This window comes from Pyrus communis, chromosome 7, assembly GCF_041283825.1.
Source record: "Pyrus communis isolate YQ-2024b chromosome 7, ASM4128382v1, whole genome shotgun sequence".
Classification (NCBI taxonomy): Eukaryota; Viridiplantae; Streptophyta; class Magnoliopsida; order Rosales; family Rosaceae; genus Pyrus; species Pyrus communis.
This window is the reverse complement of record NC_142571.1, coordinates 18,315,044-18,328,433: the sequence shown is the minus strand read 5'-3', so window position 1 is coordinate 18,328,433 and position 13,390 is coordinate 18,315,044. Positions and strand designations below refer to the sequence as shown.

The following is a 13,390-nucleotide window of genomic DNA, read 5'->3' as shown; positions in this document are numbered from 1 at the left end:
TAGAGAATGCGCGTGCAGATTCTGGACTAACATGTTTAAGAACATTGATTCGAGACACCAGATAAATAAAGCAAACGAACGATTGATGCATGAACACAAATGGTACATACATTCACAAGGGCAAAGGAAACTGATACAAGCTGGGAAATTTTCTTTCCCTTCCCAATATCCAGTCTTGTTTGGAGTTGGGATGAATTAAGAAAAGGCTACAACATCATGTACAGGGATGCAAACGGTTATAAAACAAGGGACCTGAAATCCCTATGGATCGGCTTGTCCTGCAACTTGATCGTCGCAAGAATCAGATTCAGCATCGCTCATTTCCTCGTCACTTGATTCTTCTTCCGGGGCAGCTCCTATATCCTCAGCCTTGGCATACTTCAGACAGAATTCTGTATGATTGAGCAATAGCAGTCACGTCCAAAGTTACAGGATTTCAATGCAACAGCTGTGTATATATCAACAGGATCTAATCTACGTATGAAGTATCGATACTTGCACATTGACATAGCCGAATCCAATAGTTAAAAGAAGAATGTGATTTGAATTGGACTTAAACTCGGAGCCGATTGAGATTTAGCTTGCCCAAATCCAATCCACTTCAGGATTCAAGTAAATTTCTGTTCAAATTCCACAAGATCCATATTTCACCAGTCAAATAAAACGCAAAGAATAATCGATCAAGAAAATGCAACAGTCTTGTTTAGCGAGGAATTGGAAAAATCCATAAATGCAGAAATCCAGGGACTGTTTGATAACTATTCTGTTTTTGTCTTAAGTTTACTTCTCAAACATAACATTTCAGTTGACACTGTATGAATAAGAGAAGCATTATTATGTCAACACTCTGAGGTTTATACCCCGCAAACAAAAGGTTTAACACTAATTAGCACTAACCTAGTAATCTTGACAAGGATACAGTGAAGTCAAAACGTTAGGGAGACAAGAACCTAAAAAATACCTTTAACTCTTTGTTCATAAGCAGGTCGGTCACGCATCATCAAAGCTGCAGCCTCTCCGTTTAAAGGGTCAGACGGATTGGGATACAGGAGAAGCTGTGGCAAGAACACTTCAAATACGTTTACCAGATCTGGAAACACAGGCAGATGTAAGACCAATAATTTCAACAATAAAACTTGGATAAAAAGTAAGGCTGGTTAAATGTGTTTACCAAACATGGGGCTCCACGTCTGATTGATAACATCTAAACAAACCGAGCCAGACCTGAAATTAGATTCCTCTTGTCGTTTAATCGACGGCGCAACACAATTCAGAATAGTAGGAATTTATGATGGTTAGTTTAGTACTCACATCTCATCAACATTTGGGTGGTACATCTTATTGACAAAGCCTATTGAGGGAGATTTATAGGGATAAGCATCTGGTAGCTCAACTCTTATCCTCCACACACCTCCCTGATAAATACCTGCCACAATCCATGATATCCACGAAATTATCAAATCCAATTGGAGCAATGACCAAACAACCAATTCCATTAAAACTTGTTATCAAATCAAACACATTTATAACATAGAGCAAGTTTATTTCTTTTTGATCATTAAGTGCTAGATTTCTTCCAGAAATCTATAAATTCAACAATTAGCTCAATCAAGAAATAATCAAAATTAGCACAAAAATACAAGAAAAAAAATCATGGAGAAGCTCTAAAAATTAGAAGAAAAAAAGAACTCAAGGGTTTTGAAGGTATACTGTCAGTGGGTCCATGGAAATCCACATAGAACTCATGCATTCCATCATTGATCATTTCTACCTTGTAATCACTCATCATCCTGATAGAACACAAGAAAAAGAAGACAAAAAGGAAAATTAAGACAAAACAATATTAATCTGAGAAAAACACAGAATATTAAAAAAAAATTATGGATTAAGAACTATAAAATCAGAAAATTCACAGTTTCATCAAGTCCATCTCTCTGCGTTTGCTTGGGGAAGACATGGTGTTGGGGGCAAGTCAATTTCTGTGTTCTTCTGTGCTATGAGTTATGAGAGAGAGAGAGAGAGAGAGAGAGAGAGAGAGGAGTTTCTTGCAAACTGAGAGAACTAGAAAACGGTTTAGACAAACAATAAGTGAAAAGTAGAAGCTAATCAAATAAAAATGATGGCTGAAATTTTCTTGCAGGACCCACTTTTAAAATTTTTATACTGATCGTTTTGCATTGGTTGCACTTTCTCGAAAGATTCCTTCTTTGTCAAACAATTCTATTCATTCTAATAAAATTCGAGAATTTTAACGAAAAACTTATGATACTGTTCATTTTAACGAAAAATTACATTTTTACATCAAAAAGTTAATCCTGATACTATTCACTTTATTATTTATTTTATCTTTATTGTTAAAACTAAAAAATTTCAAACCAATTTTCAATAGTTTTCATATAAAATTACTCTTCCCAACCACACGTAACTGCCAATTCAAACAGATTAATTAAACATTACTCAACACCTCCTTCCAAATTCCTCATGACATCATTAATTCTTGTCCTTTTCAAGGTTATAAATTAAAACAATGACAAATCATAAATATGTCTATTCATGACTTATCATTATGTCATCAATTGTCTTTCTTTTAAAAAAAAGAAGAAAAATGAATGATCATTGTGTCACGATTAATCTTTAATATCGTTCATTGATTAATCTGCTTTGATATCATAAATAAAGATGATGTTTTGATATGAGGCACTTCTTACATTCTACGTGAACAAAGAAACTTAATGGTTGGGACGAGTGATTTGTTTTTCCTTAACATTATGATGAGTTTTTAACTTAAATCTCTAACTTAGGGTTTAATTTTCTGCTGTCATGTATTTTATATTACCAAAATTGTTACTTTTAAACATTTTAATTCTAATTTTGGCTTGGTCACATGAACACTTTAACTATATAACATATATATATATATTACATGACGGACTTTAATGATCTGAATCGTCTGTTTTGTAAAGTCTTGATTCATAGATTATTCTTGTAAAAATTTAATTTAATCCGAAACCATTGCCTATTTTATTATAATGATGAAATTTCATTATTTCATAGAACAAAATGTTTGCCTATTTGATTCATATATATATATATATATATATATATATATATATATATATATACCAAATGGGGCGGAACTAACAACAGGCGGCAAAGCCGGCCATAGAATGTAAAGTGCGGAAGTAAAACATAAAATAGCAGCAGGAGGCATAGCCGTCCATATAATTTAAAGTGCAGAAATAAAACATATTAAGACAGAGTAGCATATCAAAATAATGAATTAAACGTAATGATGCAAGTATATTTGGAAAATAAGTTTTATTGAAAACTTACTGCAATGCAGATAACAAACAGGTATTGCCTAATGGCAGATGAAACAAGTAAACAAATAGATGGAGCTCGCAGGCATCCTGAATAATATATTTGTATTACAAGTGTTTGAATAATCTCAGAGAGATAATATTGAACTGAGCTTTTGAAGTTAAAAACTTATATGCTTCTTCTGAAGATGAGTTCCTCTTTTATAGAGGGAGGAGAAAGGTTGAAGAATGCCAATTTGATCCGGGAATCTCGCTGGTCGAGAGGAGAAGGCTGGCAAAGCTGTCTGACTGATGGATCTCTACTGTGGAGTCACGATGTTACTTTTACAAAAGCTGAATGAATAGTGAAGATGCTTTGATTCTTTTACAAAAGTTAAAAGAATAGTGACCTTTTTGTTTTTCACTATTGTGAATAGTGACATTTTTGTTTTCACTATTGTGAATAGTGACCTTTTTGTTTTTCACTATTTGAAGAATAATGCTTCGTTTTTTGCGGAAGATATGAAAGCAGCTACTGCTGATGATGTTGCTGGACTGACACAATCACATGGGCAAATATTGCAATTCAATAATCAAACGGATCTTGAGCATCTTGAAGGTCCACTTGATCAGCCCAATTGGCGGGAGGCTGAGACCCTGCATCAGAAGCGTCAGAGTCCGAGTCGGAACCTTTCTTTTTCTGTAGTCTTGCTGCTTCAGCCATGAGCTGTTGAGCCAAGTCCAGAAGCTGGGAGGACTTATCAGAATCCTCCTTTTTCTTTGAACTGGAGGACTTAGAAGGTTTTCCTTTGAGGGAAGATGACGGACTAATGTCTGAAAGGGACTGAACTGGTTCCTGAGCTTTTGGTAATTCAGGAAATTGCTGATGAACTGGCAAAGCTTGTGAGGACGAAGATGAAACTTTGATTGGCAGTGCCTGAAAAGATGCCTGGGGAAATTCCACTTTTACAAGATCAATAATTTTTTGGTGGTTGAATTTATCCCACCATTTTACCCATCTGGTTCTGTAAATACCACCGGTGTCCACTTCAAAGTTCCATTTGAGAATCCATGGGATCTTGTACTTGGCCATGAGCAGTGAAAAAATAGTAACTCTGTTGTCGAAACGACTTCTGTCAAAACTGGGCTGGAAGTTGTTTGTGAGTACATGACGAAGGTCATCTGGAATGATGGAAGAGCTTGGGCCATGGGAAGCCCACCAATCTGGAAACCATGCAGGAAACCGCAATCTGAAATTTTTATCAAAAGTTATGAACCATGAATGACTAAAGTCTTCTGTCTGGTGGAGAAAAATGTTGGTCCATGCTTGGATATAATCATAGTAATTGTAATGATTGTTTGGGATGAGAACATGTTGGGTATGAAGGGGTTTTGTGTGAAAAAGGGGAATTCCCCATTCGAGTTCGGTAAGGAATTTTCCAATATGGAGTGAATGATACAATATTTTGTTTTGGTGAGTGGTACTGTAAATTGGCTTAATAGCAATGCTTTCTGTTTCTGAAAGGATAGCCTGGTAATATTTTAGGCTTTTATAGGATTCAGTTGGTAAGAAATGAAAATTTGGTGGAAGGAGTAATTTGGCAATGCGCTCTGGGGGTTGGTTTTTGTCAATATGAAGAGGAATGCTAAAAAGCTTTTCAGAATGAGGGTTCTGGACATATGGTGATGTTTTAGCATAGCTAGGTGTTTTTGGTTGTGAGGGAGCTGGAGAACGAACTGATGAGTAAGGATCATAAGGGGTGGCTAAGGCCGTTTGGTAATTTGGTCGGATATTTCCTACTGTTGATCCTAAGGGAGTAAATCTGTTTGTAATGGCGAGGGCCGATGAAGAGTCGGGAATAGACTCTTGTTTTACTGGTGCTGGGGTTTGGGTAAGGGTGGCTGGGAGCCTTCGTTGCTGAGTAGGATTAGTATCCATTCTTCCCCTGCAAAAATTCTCTGGTTAGAAAATCTGGGATGCAATTCTGGCTGCCTTTAATGTATTCAATATCAAAATAAAAAATACTTAATATGGCTTGCCAGCGTGCAAAAATCTGTTTTGATGCAATATTTTGAACATCTTTTTGTAAAACATGTTTTGCAGATTTGCAATCAACACGAACTAAAAATTTTTGATTTAATAAATCATCTTGGAATTTGCTAATACATAATACAATAGATAAAATCTCTTTTTTAATAGTACTATAGTTGCTTTGAGCTGGATTCCAAACTCCTGAATGGAAACGAACAATTTGTTCAGGAGCTTCGGAAGAAATTTTCTGTTTAAGGATACCTCCATAACCGATTTCAGATGCGTCGGTTTCGACTATTTTGAGAGAGCCGGGAGTTGGAATGCCAAGGCAAGGCAAAGTCTTGACATGATTTTTGATCTGTTTGAGAATGGAAGTATGATTTTGTGACCATGATGGAGGATTTTCTTTGAGACGATCAAACAAGGGCTTACATTGTTGACGCAAATGAGGATAAAATTCTGAAACATAATTGAGAGATCCAAGGAATCTTTGAAGCTGGGTTTTATCAATAATTTGATCTGGAAATTTATCAGCAAACTGGATGACTCGATCTATTGGTTGAATGGTAGACCTGTAAATATGGTAACCTAAAAATCTAACTTTGGTTTGAAATAACTTAATCTTAGATGCCGAAACAACTAACCCATTGGACCTAATGATCCTAACAAATGCATGCAAATGCTTCCAATGCTCTTCTATTGATTTTGAGAAAATTAATACATCATCAATATAAACAATCGAAAAATGGCTGTATTGATTAAAAATTTCATTCATGATATTTTGAAATTCACTTGGTGCATTTTTCAAGCCGAAAGGCATTACATTCCACTCGTAATGTCCGAAAGGAGTTACAAAAGCAGTTTTGTATTTATCAGATTCATGAATTTGAATTTGCCAAAAACCTGATTTCATATCAAATTTAGAAAAAACAGTTGCCTGAGAAAGTCTCTTTATCAAGTCTCTTTTGTTAGGAATTGGATATCGGATCCATTCTAAAACATCATTCAAAGGTTTGTAGTTAATAACCAGTCGTGGAGCACCGCGTTCTAATTCTGCGTTTTTCTGGACATAAAAAGCAGGGCATGACCATGGAGATTTGCTTTTACGGATAATTCCTTTTTCTAAAAGTTGATTAATTTCAGTTTTACAAAACTCTAAAACTTCTTGATTCATTTGAATTGGTCGTGCTTTTGTGGGGATTTTTGACTCAATAAAATCTTTAACATAAGGTAGTTTAACAATATGTTGTTTTTTGTGCCAAAAAGCATTTGGAAGATCGGAACAAATTTCTTTAGTAAGCTTATCGGAAAACTGGCGAATAGAATCTAATAAAGATTTGTTTGTTAATTGTTCTTCAATTCTTTTGTGAAGAATTTCTTCCTGTAAAAAAGCAATTTGTTGGGATTTTGCAGTAATCTGGTTGAGAGTTTTCGAAACATTATCTTTTTGAAGTTGTTTTAACTTTTTAAGATCTGTTTCCATGCAAAATTCAAAAGTAATTTTTTGGCCAAAAACCTTGGTAGAAATACAGTTATGATGAACTTTGAAAGGATAAATTAATGCAATGAAAGGGAGTCCCAAAATAACTGGATCAGAAATATTTTTGATTAAAACAAATGGAGTTTTAAAACAAATATTTTGTTGACAAACATGGGCTTTGGGAATTTCATATTTTAATTTCATCGGGGATTGATTTGCAGCGCTAAGTGTTTCCGTAGACTTGTGAAAATATTTAGTAGGTATTAATCCTTCTTGAATGCAATTTAAATCTGCACCTGAATCAATTAAAGCGATGGTTTCTAAATGAAAATCTTCGATTACTATCGTAACTTTAGAATACCATTTTCGAATTCTTATTTTATCTAAAAGACTTAAAACAAGTTCTTTTGAAGAAGAAGATTTAGCCGAGTGAGCGTCGGAATCGGAATTTGAGGAAGAACCATTTTGTTCTTGGACGAGTTCTTGCGTACGTACTCTACTGAGTTGTGAACGAATTTCGGTATTTTCGGATTTTAAAAACTTAATTTCCGATTTGATTTGATTAACTTCTTTTTGCAAATCTTTGAGGGTGATCTCCTTTTTGTTTTTATTAAAACGTTCCAAAGTGGTACTGAGAGAAATCTTTTGAGAAGAAATTTGACTAGTGCCAGGTTCATGAGAAGAAATCAAATTTTTGAGTTTTTTCAAATAAAAAGATTTTAAATCAGGGTCATCAACTTTACTAATTAATTCCATTAAAAACTCTTCTTGTTCTTCTTGCTTATTAAGCACTGAAATTTTGTTACAACAAGTGTCCGTGCATCCAAACTTAATGTTTGGCGAGGAGACGTCGCTAGAACTGCTAGAGTCGGAGACGGAAAAATCGGGATTTTTATCAGATTGACTAGAGTCGGTATTTCTAATTTCTAAAGCCTGAATAAGTTGAACTTTCTCTTCTTCAGAGATTTTCAGTTGGTTAATAACCTTTTTAACCTTGCATTCATTTGCATAATGACCAAATTTGTCACACTTGTAACATTTTCCCTTTTTATTTTGAAAATCCTTTTTAGACTTTCGAAAAGGTTTTTTGTTTGAAGATGGTTTTTCATAAAATTTATTTGTCTGAAAAGGTTTGTTGGAAGATCTTTTGTTTTTATAAAATCTGGATTGATGTTTAGAAAACTTCCTGGTTTGTTGAGTTTTTTTCTTTTTACTCGAAGGAGCGATTGGAGGTAAACCATATTGTTCACAAAATGTTCCAAGTTCGTATTTAGCAATAGATTTATCTTTATGAACTTGTTTTGAAATCTTCATGTCGATACACATTTTCAATCCTTCCTTTTGAATAACATTAACTATGTTACCATAAGTAAGGGTATGATAAGGTATGACACCTTCTTCATTTACTAAAACATTTCGAATTTTGTGAGCAAAAAGATTTGGTAAACCATTGATAAATTTTTCTTTCCAAAAGGGTTGATTGCTATCTTCCCGAAGCATAACTCTGGATATGAAAACATCTTTATACCATCTGAAATCACTTAAGGTTGGACACCTTAAATTACTCAGTTGGTCGTGAATACGCGTAGTAACGTTGCTGGGTGTTCCTATAAAGTGTTCTATAATCGTATAAAGTAAAGTATTTACTCCGTCGGGTATTCCCTGTCCTATCGTTTCGTCAAAAATGGGAAATCCTTCCTCATCTTTTTTGACCGCAAAACGTATTTCATCTCTGGACTGAGAAGTTAAGTGCTTCTCCCACCAAGAATGAAGCATCCCGGTGAAACCAGTGACGAGAAGATCAACTATTTGTGTTTGTGTAAAATTGTGATTTGAAATGTAGCTATTAGCAACCATGGACATGTGTTGAAGTTTGTTCAAAAGTTCTTGTTCGGACAAGCCATCTATGTTCCACTCATAAAGTTTGTCGGCAGAAACTGAAAATTGATTTTGAATATTTCGTTCTTCAAATTGAAGGTCAGGAGGAGTTGGCCTGGGATACCAGTTTTTTGTGAGAGAAGTGGGGTTGACCGGATGAGTACGAATACGTTTTAAATCAAAAGTTGGTTGAAGATCAATGTTTTGAAAAATATTTTCAATATTTTGGATAGCAGAACTAGTTTCCGTGTCCTGAGAAGAATCAGAAGTATTTTCTTCTTCGACAGAAACATCATTGTTTTGCAAAACATTAACAACTTTCTCTTTTTTGAGCTCAGTGAGCATATGATCAATTTTTTGTAAAGTAGTCATGGATTTTAAAGCAGTGGAACTTGAAGCAGTATCAGTAAAATTTACTAAAGGTTTTTCTTTTGGAGAAGATTTTGGTTGAGACAATTTGTCGATTTTGGTTTCTATTTTGTCTAACTGTTTTCCAATGGTATGAAGACTTTGGTTTGTAAAATTATTCTGTTCAATGACAGGTTTAAAACCAGAATCTTCTTTTGGAATTTTGAAAGGGGTTGCGGGAATGTTGGTATTACCAGTGGAAATTAAAATAGTTTCTTTGGGAGGATGACTAGAGGAAATCAAAGTTTTGTCTTCCTTAACCCAATTTTCTTTGGTAACAACCGTAACTTTATTTTTTGTTTCAAAATGTTTTTCAATAAAATCAAAGAAAGATATTTCAAATTGGTATTGTTCTACAAAAGCTTTCCATTCGGCATATATGGCTAGCTTTTCTTCATCACAATACTTTTTTCTAAAAATATTTCTTCTGGGGATGTTTTCCTCAGAAGCGATGTCAGCTTTAAGCTTCCTCCATCGGATTTTATGTGGTTTATTTAAAACAAGTAATTGGTGATTCACCGATGTTGTTTCAAAATCAGAAGGAGTTGGAGAAGTGGGTTCTTCTTGGTTTGGAGGATGATAAACAGGATGTGCAACTTGTGAAGAGGTGTCGACAGACTTTAATTTGAGTAAATCATTGACTAGATCTTGTTGTGCAGCTTCCTGCTCTTTTAACTTTTTGTTTACTAAAGATTTGATCAAATCTTGATCTCGACCCAGTCTATCGGTTGACGTGGATCCAGAAAAAGACTGTCTGCTAGGAGTAAAAGATTTGTGTGACAAAACTGATTCACAAGATTTTCTTGCTGGACGATCAAAATTGATTTTAACTGTGCCGTCAAAATATTGTTCAATGTTGTCGAGATTAACGAGGCTGTTTTGGACGGAAACCGGCTTACTTTCATTAATTAAACACCAATCCGAGGGGAGACTGATGTCTGACCACCTAATGGTTCTTGGTACTCTAATGTTTGCGCTTTCTTGGGTTGTTTGGATTAAAAGAGTGTGGTCGCGAGGACTTTTGTTCAAAGCTTGAAAATTCATGTTTGTGCCAGTGACTTTGTAATAAATTCTAAAAATAAGTGCCAAAGGTTGTGTTCCTTCCAGGACTTGGTACCCGGAGGTTTTGATATTAAGAGTAAGAGCTTTTAAAACATGTGGGTCTGAAAGACTTATTGTGAGATCTGGAAAACAATCAAAATGGATAGGTCCGTTATAAAGACTTGATTCAATCATTCCAAGAATACTATCGTTAAAATCAGTAAATCGGGCGTCACGAAGACATAAAAGAATAGACGTATTAAGACCTTTTCGTGTTAAAGGTTTAACCGCGATTTGAACTAAACCGATGTGAAGATAGTTATGACCATTTTTGCGATGCGCTTTGATTTGTTCTGGAGAAAATAATTGACAAGTCTCATGTTCTTTGCTAAGAGCATAAGCCTTTTCAACTGTTTTGACGTGATGTTCGGATTTAAAAGAGGTCAAAGACCATTTTTTCTTGTAAATATTTTGGGTTGAAACTTTTGGAATGTTCCAGTCGGAAAAATCAATACTTTCGTCTGTTTGAAAATCCAGTTTTTGTTCTTCATTGACAATGTCAGGTATAGTTCCTAAGGTGGATCTAGAGCTAGTGCTGGCCATTGAACTAGATCTAAATAATCTACTCATGAAATGCACAAAACAAGTATACTATATGCAAAACTTAAAAGATTCACCTTCCTCGTATGTCTAGACTCTTCCCCCGCTCATGCGCTCCGCTCATGCCTCTCCTAGGACTTATTGTTTGGACCACGTCTTACTGTTTGGCTGGAAGAAAGAAGAACTGAGGACCGACGATTAAGAAATGCAGATAAGATACAAGTACGTGAATAGCAATGAACAGATTAGATAGAAATGCAGATAAGATACAAGTACGTGAATAGAAATGCAGATAAGAACTGAGGACTTATATATATATATATATATATATATATATATATATATCAAACTGCCAAAAATGAAACCACCACGAGGTGGCTTAGTGGTTGGGGACTAATTCTAGGCTTGTATTCCACACGGAACATCTTAGGTTCGATTTTTGGCACTGGTGAATCACACGATGGTGGTCAGGAAAAGGCTAAAATGCCTTTGTGAGTCTTTTCGGCCCCTAAAATGATTGACTGTCATGACAAAGTCACAAACTGGTCTCCTTTTTATTGAAAAAAAAAAACTACTAAAAATGAAATTTACAATTTTATTTAGACACAGAATATAACACCCATTTTCTTAGATATGATCTGTAAGGCAAGGGAAGAGGATGATGTGGGGTCAGATAAGTTTAAAGGGCACCTAAAGCTCTTGGCAAGTGGGTGAAGCACAATCTTGGAGTTCACGGGGCTTCCCTTACATTAAACGATGGATTTTGACATAGAAAACCGGACTCACCCTTTCCTCTTTGCCCAACCAAACCCTGCCTGGGGCAAGTTTTGGCAACGTTTTACGCGTCAGCGATTTCTGACCACTGATTTTTCAAAAATCTTACTAATTGAGCGTCAGAATCCGCACTCACACGAACACGCACAACTCAATATAATTGCTTGAACAATTGATCATGGCATAGCAAAACTTTTATGTTCATTTCTTAATCACAGAACATGGCACGCCAATGTCCTAAAACTTAAAATCTAAGCATGAAAGATAAAGTGGAACAAGTTATTGTCACATGGTCCAATCTCCTGGTCCCAATCAAGCCAATGCTCAACAAGTGAAATGTGACGTATCATAAATGGTAAAACAAGCTTATAGAATGAATAAATAATTAAATTTAAATCAGGATAATACTAAAGAGATCAATTTTTTAAACTACATTTACAATTAAATGACGTAATTGTTGATAATTAAATTATTACTTAAGCATTAATTACCATACTTATTTTACAAATTAAATTTAAAATTTTAGTTTCCACTTTACCCAATAAACCCACCTACATAATAAGGACAGCTTTCAAGTTGCTTGCTTCCACATTTCAAAGTGCTCTTTAAAGGATTTGGATCATCTCCTGCGCAGAGGGTCTGAATCCTGCTAACTAAGGAATACGAATCGTTGGATCAAAATCTAACGACTACAATTATTATAACTTTTAGAAAATCTTTCTGTTTGTAACCGTTAGATTTTGATCTAATGGTCCGTATTCCTTGGTTAGCAGGATTCGGACCCTCTGAGGAGAGGATCCAAATCCCTCCTTAAAGCGTATAGTGACCAATCATTACGATGGAAGAAAATAGTATTGAGCAATTAGGTTCATTATTTTATTTAAGGGCTTCAGATTTTTATGTAAGCCTAAATCAAACTTCGGATCAGTATCAATTAACTATTAGTATAGCGACATCGCAAAAAATAGTCTTCCGCCTTGGGGAAATAACCGAGAGTGCAAACATCTTCATGCTTGCTCGACTTCTCTGTTCGATGTCAAAAGGAAATATCTATTCTATATCAAGGAGTACACAAACAATGCCTAACCATTTTTATTTTTTTACAACGATATATTTTACGCTAAGTGAGGAGAAGTTTGATTAAGCCACACAATAGACAACTTAGTTTGGTATTGATTTCGTCATCTATGAGATTCGAACCTAAAACATCTCACTTACAAATGAATAAGAATACTACCAAACCATAATATTGAATAATTAACAGTGCCTAACCTTTGATTCATTGGATCTATAAGCTAATAATTATCCATATTAATACATAAAATCAAGGTGGCTGGCTGCCCTCTACAAGTTGCGTGTGTTGTTTTCTTCTTTTTCTTCTATTCCTCTAATGTGGACTATGTGATGTTTGGTTGTGGTGTTCGTTGAATAAACAAGTTGAAAAGGTGCTAAAAACACACAGATGGGATGCAACAGAAGAATCCGGATCCTGTTTGTAAGGAACCCGGAGATCCGTGAATCGTGTCCGTTCATTGTACGGTCATAAATCATTTTAAATCTTTTTATTTAAAATTGAACACAAATAGTACCCAACAAAAGTTGACTGCGCAATGTACAATAAACAAACACGATTCATGGATTCCTAGAATCCTTTTAAAAAGGATCCGGAGAGAAATCAACAGAGCAAGTGCAACTCACAAATCACGATGCATCAGAGGTCAAAAATCGCAACATCTTTAACAAGACATTCCTGCATGCACCAAGTTGCATACCAAGGTACCAACAAGGTTACCAAGTAAAAGCATTGATCCGCCTATCCAACAAGAAGACAATGACAACCACATACATAATCAAAAGATCAATCAACAGACAAATGCA

The 13,390-nt window shown here is 35.1% G+C and overlaps 1 protein-coding gene across 1 annotated transcript; it reads right to left on the bottom strand.

Moving 5' to 3' along the window:
- Nucleotides 1–66: 66 nt before the first annotated feature.
- On the bottom strand, nt 67–2,092 carry LOC137733866 (ubiquitin-conjugating enzyme E2-23 kDa). The gene is made up of 6 exons (XM_068473063.2): nt 1,914–2,092; nt 1,711–1,790; nt 1,312–1,426; nt 1,172–1,224; nt 962–1,090; nt 67–392 (listed from the first exon to the last, which is right to left on the bottom strand). The coding sequence occupies exons 1-6, from the start codon at nt 1,955–1,957 to the stop codon at nt 262–264; spliced, it is 552 nt and encodes a 183-aa protein (XP_068329164.1). The 5' UTR covers nt 1,958–2,092; the 3' UTR covers nt 67–261.
- Nucleotides 2,093–13,390: the final 11,298 nt, after the last annotated feature.